At 28.5% G+C, this 15189-nt stretch overlaps 1 protein-coding gene across 5 annotated transcripts in view; it reads right to left on the bottom strand.

The window, feature by feature from the left end:
- The window catches only part of LOC119686022 (5-hydroxytryptamine receptor 1D), a 97443-nt gene that overhangs the window by 28258 nt on the left and 53996 nt on the right, over positions 1–15189 (bottom strand). For all 5 annotated transcript variants that reach the window (XM_038100471.1, XM_038100474.1, XM_038100476.1 and 2 more), the window contains one exon: positions 821–923. In XM_038100471.1, coding sequence (XP_037956399.1) covers positions 821–923 — 103 coding nt within the window. The remainder of the gene's footprint in view (positions 1–820; positions 924–15189) is intronic.

The following is a 15189-nucleotide window of genomic DNA, read 5'->3' as shown; positions in this document are numbered from 1 at the left end:
AAATAAGAAAAAATTTAAAGTCCCAAACCTTAATTTCTGAATATTTTACTTCACTATAACTTCTGTGCTTTATTTGATTGCAAATAAATAAATATCTTAAACTGAGATTCTAGTTTCTTTGAAAAATAAAAAAAAAATAAAAAAATTCTTTAACTCGAAGCCTCCATAAGTTGAACCTTTGCTTTACAAAATGGTACTTATAGTAATGGAAGTAAGACTGTTTATATGTGTAATAAATTTATAAAATTTTTAAGTAAAAGATTCAGAACTACAGTGCAACAATTACATTTACATACAAACTTATAAAATTAAAGAGTATTTTCAAAAACCAATACTTGTATTCCTGGAAACATCTCTGGATCTATGAGCCGTTCAAAAAACTGAATTAATTACAGATAAAAGTTTTGTTATTGAATAGTTTGTTCAATTCAAAAACTTCAATTAGTAAAATACTTTTCTTTCATCATTATTGACTTTGAAAATTTGAATTTAACTTAAATATTAATTTTTATAAACTTTGATTTATGTTCACTTAAGAAATATAACGAAAGGTCATACAAAAAAAAAAATATTTTGAATTTCAAAAAAAAATATTTCAATTTAAAAAATAGAAAATATCTCTTAGTAATATTTTATACTTAAGAACAAAAGTTTTCATATATCTCAGATTTACAGCAAATTTTATACATTTTCTATTAATTTCAATATTTTCTCCTGGCACATTTCTACAATTTTTACAATTTTCCGCTGTGCTATAAACGTGTAGCAATGCACCTTTTCATGTTCATAAATGTTTATGTGAAGGGGATTTGAAACTTACCTATCCACGCTTATGGCGCAAAGGCTCAAAATTGATGCTGTACACAGGAGCACATCCAAGGATATCCAAATGTCGCACAACACCCAACCCAACTGCCAGGAGCCTGTAAATGAGATTAATGAACACCTTTTAGCTGCTAAAAGTTGTAAACAAGTTAAATTAAGATAAAAGCAGAAAGGTTGAAATAAAACGTGAACGAACTAAAAATTTGTATTCGTTAAGGCATTTTTACAAAATAATTTTGACAAATGTTATAAATATTTGAACAGTTTAAATAGTTTTTAAAATATTACAAATTTACGCTGCCTCATTTAAATTGGAGCAGAAAAAGATTAGTGGAGCAAAAAAATTAAAATTATTTTTTTTACAGCAATTTTATTTTGCTGGAAATGTTCCTGTCCTATTTCGCGTTATTCTTCTCCATTTCTATATTAAGCTGTAACAAAATGTTAAATAGAAAAATTCGTTTGACTCTGTAGAAAAAAAAAAAAATTACGCCGTTGGACCAAATTAAGATTGAGTCAGTAGCAAAAACTGGCTCTAAGTCACTTTTAATTAGAAGGTAGAAGAATCCTTCTGTTTACTTTGACTTTGACTTTCCATTCGGCTACAATGTTTACTACAGTGTTTTATATTCAGACTACAGACAGTGCACTAAAAAGCAGAGAGATAGATACACAGTTCATCCTGTCTTGTTGGAACATTTTACTTTGTGTGAAAGCATAAAATGAGTGGCAAATTTATAACTTTTTTATGATTTTTAGTCTTTGCTGTGGAAGGTAAATGTTGCAAAAACGTTAGCAAAACTTTTATGTTCAATTTTATACAATTTTTTCTAAAACAAAATATCATTTGTTAGAGATTTATTGATGACAGCCATGGCAGGCACCTCACTGAAGTGTACCATTCTGGTACACTCGTATACGAATATTCAAATTTCTACTTTAATATTGTGAAGTAAATTTGATTTTATGCTGGCCTACTCTCAAATGGCATTTAGTACTGCTTACAGTAAACCCAAAACAGCAATGCTCCACAGAAAAAAGGCAAAGGTTTTTAAAGTGATTGACTTTTAACCGCAAATTAAATGAACAATTTTGCATGGCAAACATTTATGGCTTTTCAATTTCTTAACAAAATTATTATGAAATTACAAGTACGGCAAAACGTTATGGTTTGTAAATCTTAAGGGTAAATTTGTAAATGGAGCGATAGCAAATGGTTTCCTGAAATTTGATGCTTTCTTGTAAAAGGTGCTGTCGAACAGAATACGTAGTGCCAGTATATCGAAATCGTAGATGAAATATGCATTTGTTGTGGTTAAGTAATCAGTTGTGCTATTTAAATTTAATCAAATTTGGCTTAAGCAGAAAACCGAAGAAGTTAATTTAAAACAAATTTTAATAAAATAACGAAATTTAGCAGAAGTGCACATTTTTTTCGTATTTTCTATTTTAAAATTTAATTTAAAATTTGCGCACTGTTTCAAGCTCAAAATCACTTTTAATCAGGAAGATTTATGCGTACACAAATTTCAATGGCTTAAATGAGTTGTTAACATATTTGCATGCTTGAGTCTATTTGTTAATATTCTCTCCTTAATTTTCAAAACGCTATACGACTTATGGCACTGTAATTAAACAGTCGAGATGTGTGTGATTTCAACAAAACAATTAAGCACGACACATTCATTATAATGGTGTATGACTAACAGTCAACGAACAAAGTAATGGTACAAGTAACAGACAATTCACTTACTCGTATGAGCGTATGAATTCACTTTCTACTGAATATGTTATATAAAACTAATAGTTTTGTAGTTCCAAAAGTAAACATAAAGAAAACATAAAATATTTTTATTTTGATATATTCGTTGCAATTAAATGGTAAATACAAAATATGTTCCAAGTCGCTCATGGGACATCTTACAGTACTTCGTTGGTAATAATTCAACCAATATCTCAAAGACGTTTGTTTACAAATTCACTGCATAGCTACAGACAAACAAATTCCGATCGTTGTACACACAATTTGTATTTAAGGAAAATTAATTTGAGTTAAAATATATAACATTTATGTATTTTTTCTATTTTATTATAATTAATTACAAAATATAAAAACGTATAATTAAGATAGGAAAAGTAAGCGCTAGCTGCTAGAACCCTCGGCTCGATATATAACATTTTTCATAGTAACGAAACAAATAGTGCTAGAAAAGCCCAATTAATTCTTATATACAGAGTTAGGCGATTGAAGTATTATCAACTACAAACAGGTATATATGTCGAACTGATATAGCCAATCCCGTGAAATTCATAAAAATGACAGCAGAACAAAGTTATTCGAAGTGGAATTCAAACGTAAAAGTTGATTGCTTTCTATTTGGCTGGAAAATCACAACTAGCTACTGTTTGCTTGTTATGTTGAGCTTTTTTCAAGTTAGTGCATCTGGACACTTTAACTCTTTAATATCTGGGGCGTTTCTGTAGAATTCCACCCATCTCACTGACTAAGTTGTGTATTCCTCATAAGCTTCGTGATTATTCATTGACTGATCTAAGATCTGCGTACCGCCCCTTGTGGTTAGTGATTACTCTGAGATTAGATAGTGCTAAGTAGGGCAGCCTGTCGGTTTTCGCTTATAGCTTCACGGCTCTGTCCCTTATGTATTTTTTGACCGGATCTATTCTAAGGTCTCTTAGCATGTCATTCGTGCGGATATACCATGGCACTTTGAAGAGTTTTCAGAGAGCCTGACTTTGAGCAATTTGAAACTTCTGGATAGTAGAGTCGGCAGCTTTGTTATACGCGACACACCCATAAAGTAGTGCTGGCGATTCCTAGCTATTTAATGCTGTCCTCCCAATGTTGCCTATGTTTACGAGTTATAAAGAGGGCTTTAATTTTCTAATTATTTATTTTTATTTTTCATTTTTGAAAGAACTCCAGATGAGATTAACATGCTTCTGCAGAGTGTTGGTTACATTTCTGGCAAGTTTATCGGAATATAACAAGCGCGTGTCATCTGCGTATAATAATAGGGTCTTAGCATTGCGATATCAGACCTGAAGATGTTGTTCAACAAGGGGGAGAGATCCTTGAGGAAAACCAGCTTTTTTCATCACACTGACGAGATGGTAGTGTTGATTCTTAGACGTACCATAAATCGTTATAATAGTACAGGCAGCGTCGCCAAATATGGTGGTGGACGAAAAAAAACAGTAACGTTGATTGTTTAATCAAAATGTCAAAAGGTCAAAAGGTGACCACATTCAAGTGAATGGATTCTGAAATTTCGATTAATTTTACAAGTTTTTGTGATTTGAATCAATAAAAAATAATTTCATAAAAAAAAGATATGTTCGTTTGAATAGGCAACAATTCAATTACTTATCCCTGTATTACCATAAAAATCTAGCTATTATCATAAATAAGTAGCTGAAAGAAAGATTTAAATTAATTCACTTTAATTTTTGTGTTAATTTTATAATATGAATCATCTAACAACCGCTAAACGTGGAAAAATTGTGCTCGAACTACTATGAAGTTCTTGTTAGGATAAGGGATATGTCAAGAAGAATATTCAAATCTTTATTATAGGTAGTAAACGTCCACAAGTAACTAAAAAGTGACCTCCAGCATCCAGTAAAAATTATTGTATAGTGTAGAGGTGTGATAAAGCTATACTTTTTTAAAAGTGTTGAAGATGTGACGTAATACCTTAATGCTCGTTACCAGTTATTTTTTCCTAGCTGTTTTTCATAAGGTTATGAAAAAAATCGTGTTTATACAAACAGTCCCCAAACTCTTGAATCTTTAAAAATAAGCATCTTTCAGTTACAGGATATTTATTACCAATTATGGACTAACAAGACATCAAAAATTAATTTTAAAGAGTCCAGAACTAAAACGTATTTGAATGATGTATTGCTCGCCTAATAGCAATATCTAAGTAATATATTGAAATAAAAATTTGCTTCAATTTTCATTTGCAAATGTATTTCATTTAGGTTTACTCTTGGAACCATAAAATTGAAAAATAACCATTAAAATTGAAAAATCCTCATAAATATTCAAAATTTATCACGCACTGAAGATATTTTAAGTTTCAAATTAAAAAAATTTAACCAATTTGTCAAGTGTTGAGTTCTCAATACAATACAATGAAAATTACAAGTAATTTGGTATTTGAATCTTCACAGTTGGTTTTAATTTTCTTTTTTAATAAACAATAACTTAAGAAATAAATAACCATCATTAAACCAACAAACAGTGAGAAGCATAGACGTAGACATATTTTTAGTTGCCATTTTGCTGTTACCGAGCTTGTTACTCCACTTCGAGAATTCTGTTATTGTGTTGTAATGATATATTTATGTATATCGATTTTAGGTATCGATAAATTTTGTGACTGAATATTTTAAAATAACGCTGAAGCTTATGGGAGCATACTTTGAGAGCAAGCCAAGCTTAATTGGCTTTATAAGCCATTTATTTTTTAATAACTGCGACAAATGGAGCACTTAATCATGATATAAGAGTACATACTCGTATAGGAGGTGTTAAGTAGAATTATAACTTTATGCACTCGACCACCAAAATACGAAAAAAACTTTAAGTTTTGCTTTTTTAGTTTATTCGCAGTTTAGCAGATTGGTAAACCTTAATTCAATCTGGATTTACTCTGGATTTGTTCATCGAATATTTTTAGGTTAAGATTTATGTAGTAGAGTAAGTAGACATTTATATTTTTTATAAATACGTATCTCGAATCAGAGCACACTCTATCTGTCATGTCATATAAAACAGCTGTTAATTTCAAGGGTAATCTTGCTACTTTAACTTAATATTTAGAGTGTAATAAATAAATGTCGAGTGTACATTTTACTCCAGATTTATCAATCGAAAATAAAGTCGCAATAAAAATGTTTTAAAAAAGCACCTCGATTGAAAAAATTAACCCAGAATTACCAATCGAAACGCTGTAAGAGTAAGTTATTATAAGTTATAAGAATATGTATAAGAAGATAGTTTATTCTGAAATATGTGAGAAAAAATTTTAAAACTTCTAATTCTCACTAGTAATATGAAAGTGCACAATTTATTCAATGAAGTAATTAAGTTTTTAATACTTTGTGATATCAACAGTTTTGAACGATACTTAAGTCGTCCATATTAAATAAACTCCATATTAAATAAATAATCCATAGTAGCATCCGTAGGTGCTTAATATAATTTTTTAATTTTTTATTTTAACAAATATTAACTGTACTGCTAATTGCAAGTTTAGTTCAGATTAAACAAAAACGCTAACTCAAATAAATGCAAGTAATATATTATTATTTAAACACTATATATATTTTTACTACTGTATTCAACGCACTTAAATTTAAAAATTTTGGAAAGAAAGCATTTTATTCTTTTTGGAATTTCCTTTTTATTGAGAAAGAAAATGTTAACTATTATTCTTTATTAATTATTAGTCTTTATTATACTATAAAGACAATGTTATGATTTTTTGGCTTCTGTTTGTTTTATTTTCAGAAATGTTTTAAATAAAATTATAATAGCAAACTCGGAAACTGTTTTATTAAAGTCAGTGACAATTCAATTATGAAATTATATATATGCATTGTTCTAATTATTTAATACATTTCAAAAAATATTTACAAAATAAAAACACTCGCATTCATTAGCTGCAGATATTTTGTCCAAAGTTGATTGTGAATTCGACACAATCGCCCATTTTATAAAATCAAAAATATATAAAATTGAGATGGAACCAATACCATCTCAATAAAATAATAAATACCACTGCCGAAATATTATCAATATGTTATATGTGTGATTAGCAAGTATTTGTATTTGTTATTCCAATATTTTTGATTTGGGTTAAATATTATAGTGTTTTTTAATTTCTTTTATTTACTCACTTAATTATTTGGCTATAACAACCCGTTACCGGGTTTCGTGCTGACGCAATTTCTTTTATTTAGGAATGATACGAATGTCACTACTTATATTTTGAATTTTGACAACGGAGTATTCTTGTCAGGTGTCATCTGACGTACCTTAGATTTTTTGTCAAAAGGCCGTTATTTAGAGAATGTTATTTACTGTCATTTGTAAATGAAGTGTTCGCCAAGAAATTGCATTAACGCAGAATCGTCAAGCGACTTACTGTGAAATTGAAGTTGAGGTAGAACCCTAGGCATCAGTTCCACTAACATATATAAAATATTGCACGACTATTTAGCCCTGAGAAAGGTTTGTTCTCGTTGGGTCCCCCATCATTTGACAAAACCTCAAAAAGATGCTCGTGTCAATTGATGCACACAAATGCTCAAGAAGTACAATGACGGTGCTCCAAAAGACATATATGAGATTGTCGAATCATGGATATGTGCTGACGAATCATGGATATGTGGGTATGAGCCGAAACGTAAACAGCAGTCGACTGAATGGCTGTTTCAAGATGAACCAAATTCAACAGAAGTTGTTTATAAGTGCCGTCGGATCATTCTCCATCTTCATGACTATTTGAACATTCACAAAATCGATTTGATGGGTCATCCGCCGTACAGTCCTCAGTCCTGATTTGGCATCCAATGATTTCTTCTTGTTCCCGAACGTCAAGAATAAATTGCATGGACAACGATAAATAATTTTTATTGACGGAAGAAGCCGTTATTGCATTTAAAAACCATGATTTGTAGGTGTGTGAAGAAGATTTGAAAAAATGCTTTGACTAATGGTTGGAACGCATGCAAAAGTGTATTAATCATAAAGAAAAATACTTCGAGAAACAATAAAGGAATTTTCAAAGACAAGTTAGTACTTTTTCATTACATAAATAGTGACCCTCGTATCTACCACATTTACAAATGGAAGAGATGACTAATACGAAAACAGCACTTTTATAAATTCATGAAATTAAACGCTTGATTGTGAATTGTTTAAATGTAATATAAGAATTCGGTATAACTAGTATTGAAAATCCATTAAATTACTGAATCAATTATAATTTCGTTTATGCTCTCATCTTTCAATGTTTGTAATTAATTTTGAAAAACAAACAACAGATCTTGTTATACAATTACTAGGTCTTTATTAAATTTCCTCTTCAGAATATGTTATATAAAAATATTTCTCTTTACTTTGGAAAAGAAAATATTTAAAAGAAAATATAAAATAAAGTTTCTTTAAACCTATTTTCATAAAAAGGGAATATAAACTACACAATCCTTTCACCTTATTGTCTTCTTTTAATAATACTTTGTTGATATTTCTTTAAACTAATTCCAGCTTTCTTTAAGTGTCTAAAATACTTAACTTGGAGAAGAATATTTCAGGAAAGCCAATTAAGATTAAACCATCTGCGGTCTGATACCTAATGCCAGAAAGGTTTTATTATTGTAACAAAAAACTTAATCAAAGACTTAGCTTCATTATGCAATGTCTGTGTGTTTTACGGAGCTGTGTAACTTTATTCGCGACTTTATACTACTAACCTGCATTAAGTATACGACTATCTTCCAATTCCGTACAATTGCAACACCTTCACTTCAAAGTACCGAGTTTTAATATAAATATAAAAATATAAAAATACGGGAAAATTTTCATTTCTTGTTGGTTTATGCAATTTTTCATTTCTGATTGTTTAAGTCTTCTACTTTTTATGGTTCAGCTTGGCAGTTTGTTTTCTTAAACACAATAAAATGTCATAAAAGCGAGAGAAATGAATGTAAACTGAACGTCAAAATGAAATTTTTGCTTTAACGTAGAAAAACTTTTATATATATATATATTAATAATAAAACAGTTCCATCGGTTAAAGTAGTAAACTTGTTGATTTTCCTGTGAGTTGAATTTCTACACTTTACGGTTCAATTTAAGTTGTTTGTTTCTGCATTTTTCTTTTTGAAAAATATCTATTATTTTTATTTTAAAAGTGTAGCTTTAGTTGCAGTTTCCTGCAAATTAACCTCCACTTTAGATTACTACGTTTAAAGTAAGGGTTTTGTTAATAGTTTGTACTTTATCCTGTAGAAATATTTTCCTTTACTTTTAACGTTTGCAGAATTATTCATGCTCAATATAAAATACATATACATTTATAAGTGGATTTTTAATATGAAAGGAAAAATCAGAAGAAAAAAAAACAGTGCGGGAAAAACTTTTTTATGGATATTAACACAACTTTAATGCTTATTATGTTAATGTTTTGAGTTTTACAAAATTGGTGAAGGCTTTAGCAGGTAGTAGTATATTTCAAAATATCTACCTATATATATTTCAAGCGGCATCGTAACCACATTCGTATGCATATATTTGTATGTCCACGACAAGCAAATTATATTTTATAATTAATAATAATTACAAAAGTAATTTTATATTACCTGCACTTGCTACTGGTGCTACGAATTTAATATATTTATTAACATCCTCTATCCTTTTGAACAAGAACTTAAATACATAATTTTATGTTGTCGACCAGAATAAGTTGATGTTAAACTTATATATGATTACATATGTGTTTTAAAAAAAGTATCTCATAACGCTTAATAAAAAAATTAATTTTTTGAATTTATACATATTAATGCAATAAAATGTTATAGAATTATGATGTTCGAGTAGTTTGAGTTAAAATACCTGAAATATGGTTAGTTAGTTATGGTTAGCCATAACAAATTCAATACAATGCAATTCAATATCGTAACAAACACAAACAAAATGAGTTCAATCCGAACATTGCATAGCTTTCATACAAAGAGTTACACAATGTTTACATTATTTTTTCACTCAAACATGTGAATTTTCGTTAGCAGACTAAATTTTAAAGTAATATATATTCTATATTATATAATATATAATCTTGCCAAAGCCTAGTCAGTGCAGATGGTCAATTATGTAGACAATTAAAATTCAATAGTTCTCTACGTTTATATTCCCCCCTATGTTTATACTTCAGTAAAACTGATCGAATGCGTTGTTCAGCTGATTGCTTACGGCACATTTAATTCCGGAAATGCATGAACAACAATATAGAAATATTTTTATTTAAGGTTTATGAAATGTATCTCTATATATTTTAGCAGAACACTGTATCCCCTAAAAGATGTCGTATTGCGATAATGGCGAAAAAATGGGTCATATATCAGGCTTAGATCTATACACTTGACGTAAAGTTATTAGCTTTCAATTTGTTTCAATATGTAATATTATTGCTTATTTTTTTTTTACGAGTACTTATCATTAGATTTGTAAAGAAAATGCTTTCATTTATGATACTTTGCTAGACAAATTGAAATTGAGTGATAAGATACCACTTGAATGTAGAGAATATATAAAGAAAGAATTAAAAACTCATATAATATTCTAAATTCTTTTAACATAATAAAGAGTTATGCATTTCGTGGTCCTAATTTGGTAGCTTATTTCAGTGAAATACATCAAATAATTGTCATTTAGAGCATAATGTTTCATTTAAAGTTTGAGTTTTAATGAAATGGATCATTTAACAACCGCTGAATATGTCAAAATTGTTCAGTGGTTGTCTTTCATCCATAAAACGTCACTGTTGGTATATCATTTGGTGTACGGTGTGGAGATAAATCGTACTTTTTTAAATTAAGGTCGTGCCACACACCGCAAATCATTACCATTTGTTTGAGTAAAATTAGAGTAGGAATGTAGAAGATATTTTGTGTCAACAGTTCAGTGTCAAAAACCACGCAATGTGGCGCAGGATGTCTTCGTAGCGCCAGAATTTTATGAATGTATAATTTCACATTTTGATGTTATAAGTTCGCAATATTATGATTTGTTACCAATACATATATTTTTATGAGATTACACACAACTCTCAATGCTTTAGGACTGAACAGAAGTCAAGTTATTGGCACTATAATACAGATAACCCTGTTTAGTTGGAAACAATAAATCAATTATAATTGTGGAAAAAATTAAGAATAAAAATATATTTATTGTTCATAATTTTTATAAAAAATAAAAATTCAAAATGTGTTATAATTATATAGTTTCTGGTTTTATAATCTGATCGTTTTGTTAAGCGGGGAAGGGTGACTTGTCCTCTTATTATCTTTAAATATTGTGTGTTACGCTATTAATATTACGTATTCAATGTTGGCTAATAGGTTTCATACCCTTTATAGTGACAGTATGTAGCACTATACAGAATTGGGGAGAAAAAATACAATTATTTGTTATGTAAACTATTAATTCTCTATTGACATATACATTGTAAACAACATCTAACTACTATATTGGAGATTAAGCTGTTTGTCACTTTACATTACTAAAAAGTTTAAAATTTAATTTTTCATTTAATTATTTTTAATTTATTGTTTGCCACTTCTTTATTGTTATTTTGACAGCTCCGCAATTATAACCATTAATTTTAATTAAATTTCAAACTATTGAGCTTAACGTAGTAAAAAACTTGAAATGAATTATTTAAAAAACAATCACAATATCACTATAAATTAATTATTTGTTTTCAAACAGTCAATGCCAAAACAATTGCATCCTCTGCTATGTGCCTCCATGAAGTCAAGGAATCGGACATGAAGGAAATCCAGCTAGCAATTGTGGCAAAATTAAAAATTCCATTAACGAAAATGAAATTTACCTCATACCAGAGTCTGGTTTACCCAACAAATAATTTAATTGAGTTGAGTCATCTTGTTTGTTACTCTGTCTCTTCCAAACAAGTGCCAACCAGAGACTAATTGAAAAGTAGCCGAAATATATGAAATTACTTTGAGTATAAGAAGATAGCACTTGAAAAATTGGACACTAACATGATTGGCAATATGGGATTTCCTTATTTCTTAACAGGATTTGTCTTTTGGTCAACAATACAAAAAAATAATTTGAAATCCTTGATAAATCAGTACTTGTTTACCTATGATATTGGTACAGATATATTTTGGGACAGTACTTGAAATTATTTTTTTATTACATAAAAGCAAACATAAAAGGATTACAAAATCTGCTTAACTGGGCACAGCACTTTAAAAGGAGGCACGTGTTTACCAGAATTATAGTTAAGGGATTAAAAATAAATATTACTAGTTTAAGAAAATGAAAGAAATTGCTAGTTACTTTGAGCTAAGGAATGTTCACGAGGGGCTTGTCATTGTCATATTTTTATACAAAAAAATTTTGACAACGATGTTGTTTCATATTTGCATGCCCATTTTTAATTTTTTCTTTTCTAAGTGCATTAACCTTAGGTTTATTCTGTAACTACTTACTTTTCCAAATCTCAAACCTGACATACACAAACGTTGGCCTTCACAACAAAATGTGTACTAACCAAATCCTTTGATGTGAATAAATTTCTGTTAATCCCAGGAAGCCACTGTGTGCCTTTGAAAATGTCTTCATAATTTGAGATAACAAACAATTTTATTTTTAATTATGAAGTTTATATCCAACTTGTATGTTTCTATATTTTAAATGAAAAGATTATTTTCTTTCAAAAATTGTTTCGAATTTTTGGCTTACATCAGTTATTGCCTTTGGAAATCAAATTTTTTTTTATCTTAACCTTGTTTGGGTTGATGTATGACATTAGATGTTGTAATACCTCCTTTACATAAAGTCAACAGAAATGATTGTCAAACAAATAGAATTATTTGTTTCAACATATTTTATTTTGTAATCCCAGAATCTCTACTTCTGAGACTTGCCCAAAATTTTTATGCCTATATTGTGTATTTAAGTTAAAATTTTTACTAAAAAGTTAATAATTTTATTTTACAATTTTTGTAAAATATAAAACATTTTGAAGAGTTTTCATCGACCATCAATTTTATGTTCTCTTACTTATAACAACATAAATTTTGCTGAAAAAAAAACAAAAACAAATAATATAAAATTTTTAAATTCTTTTCGTATATTTTCAAATTTCTTTTTAAAACTTTTATGAAAAAAATAGTTAGGGAATACCGAAATCGAAAGTTTGTAGGTGTTTATAAAAATTAATTTTAAAAAACTCCACAAAAACCTGTATGCAATTTTCTAAAGAATGTAAATAAATGTAATTAAAGTAAAAATGGTTTGAGTCAATCAAAAAATCAGTTCCATGCTACACAAATGTGAATTTGCGAACTCTACACCCCAATAGGCCTTTCTAGAGGCCAGCAATGCTTTCTTAAGTATTTCTCAAATTATACATTATAAATATTATTAGTTAGAGGAAAAATTTATTAAAAGAATTAAAAAATAAACAAGATTTTCAAATATCTCCCAAACTTAATTAAACTAATAATTTGATCAAAAATGTGTGAGAAATATGAAGTTATGAGTACAATAAATAAATTCTATTCTAACAAAAAGTCGAAAGTATTTAAAGTCTATTTAAAATGGGACGGCTCCAATTTATGTAACCATATATATATCGGATAAACGAAAAACAACATGATAACATGTGTTTTGTGTGAATATCAACACAAAACACGAAGAAAACATGATAACATAACGGAAATATCTTTACCTTTTCAATTAAATATGGGTAGTATTTGAAAAACCTGTGGACTTAACATTAAGAAAGTAGGGAAGAAACATGATTATTGTTCGGAGGTTGCTACTGCGGTCCTTTCGAAAATCCATCTGGTCTGGACATTATTTAAGTTCAAGTCAACTTTATCTACGATTAATAATAGTACTCATATATGAATAGTATGAATAATGAATATTAATGAACATGAATAGCCTACTTTTTAAATGTAGAGAATAGGTAGAGAATTTAATATATCTGAACGAGATTGTTCTTTGTGTAATCGTCATGAAATAGAGAATATATGTCATATTATTGTTGTATGTCCAATTTTCAGAGAACATAGACGTATTTTTGTTTGATAAAGCACTTCTGTTAGAAGAAGAAGTGAAAGTCTTGTTAAACGGAAGCAATATTTACAAACTGTATAAATTTATGAAAAGTGTTTTAAGTTACAGAAAACTAATTACTGATTAAATTTTATAAATAATAATGTTAATAAGTTGCATAATGAGTTGCATACTCCTTTTGTATGCCAATCTGATACACAACAAATATGTTCTTGTAAATTTAGAGTTTAAGTAAAATTATATAATTTTTGTAAGTGCTGTATGAATTTTTGGAATCAATAAATAATAATACATGAATAGTTTTTATTATTACCTGATTATTTATTTTCAAAACACATTTTACTTTAGATTCTGAAGTCTTTTGACTATGACGTCAAGAGTAGTGCCACTTTTAAACAAATTACCCAAATGGTTGCTTATTTTGACATCTTACACATATTTTAAAATATTTTCCCTTCAGTTTTTCTGCTGTTGATTGCAGCTTTCAAATTTGTTGTTTTAAACAAGACATAAAAGTTTGTTTTTTTTTTTTTAAACAATCTATTACTTGTTGTGTAAAAACAAAAATTTACCAACAAAACCAAAAAATATTAACTGTTTAATTTTTCATTGCTACACTTCTGTTATAAAAAAAATTAGTTGCTATATGTCAATCAATCTCTTTGTGGTGATCTATAATGAACTTAATACCAGATTTAATTAAAAAACCATAATATGTGTGTTTTACTAATTAGGAATAATTTTTTTTAATTACTTAAAAATACTCATATTATTGTGTAAAACATTTGAACAATTAGCTGAAACAATACCATTTTAAAATAAGTCCGATTAGTTAATTTTGATAAATTAGTACTTGTTTGATATATACTTAGTTGTCATGTATTTATGTATTTAGGCAATAAAATAGCATCCATAGTTAAAAATAGAATTTTATTCATATAAAATCATCAAATCTGTAATCTGTTCGTATTTATTTAAAATATAAATAAACGTTGATATATTTTCAATTTCCTGTCAATGCAATCGATAAGCACATTTACACGTATACACTCATACACTCATAGGCGAATGAGCATTAACACGTACACATATACAGCATTTCCGTTTCCCATGCACATAAAAATACAATTTGTATTTCACATTTAATGTGAAATAAGTGCACAGTCAAACGTAAAAATGGACTCATTTACACACACACACACCCATACAAACGCAATATAAGTGATGACAATTTACTTCCCACATTGCCGTATGAGCATAACATACTTATGTACATAACAGTGCAATGCAATCACACACATTTACAGTGCTTAAGCTTAACAGTAAGCATCTATGTCAGTGCTCAATATGTTTAGCTTGATATAAAAATCCACTTAATTTATGAATGGACAATTTTTTAGTACTTATCGTTAAAATGACACAGTAAGTAGTTGAATAAAATAAAATAAGATGAGGTAATATAAAATGAAATAACATTTGAAGCGAAATGGACA

The sequence above is a fragment of the Teleopsis dalmanni genome, chromosome 2 (genome assembly GCF_002237135.1).
Source record: "Teleopsis dalmanni isolate 2A chromosome 2, ASM223713v2, whole genome shotgun sequence".
Lineage (NCBI taxonomy): Eukaryota > Metazoa > Arthropoda > Insecta > Diptera > Diopsidae > Teleopsis > Teleopsis dalmanni.
Note: the sequence above shows the minus strand (reverse complement) of the source record. Positions and strands in the feature narration are given on the sequence as shown.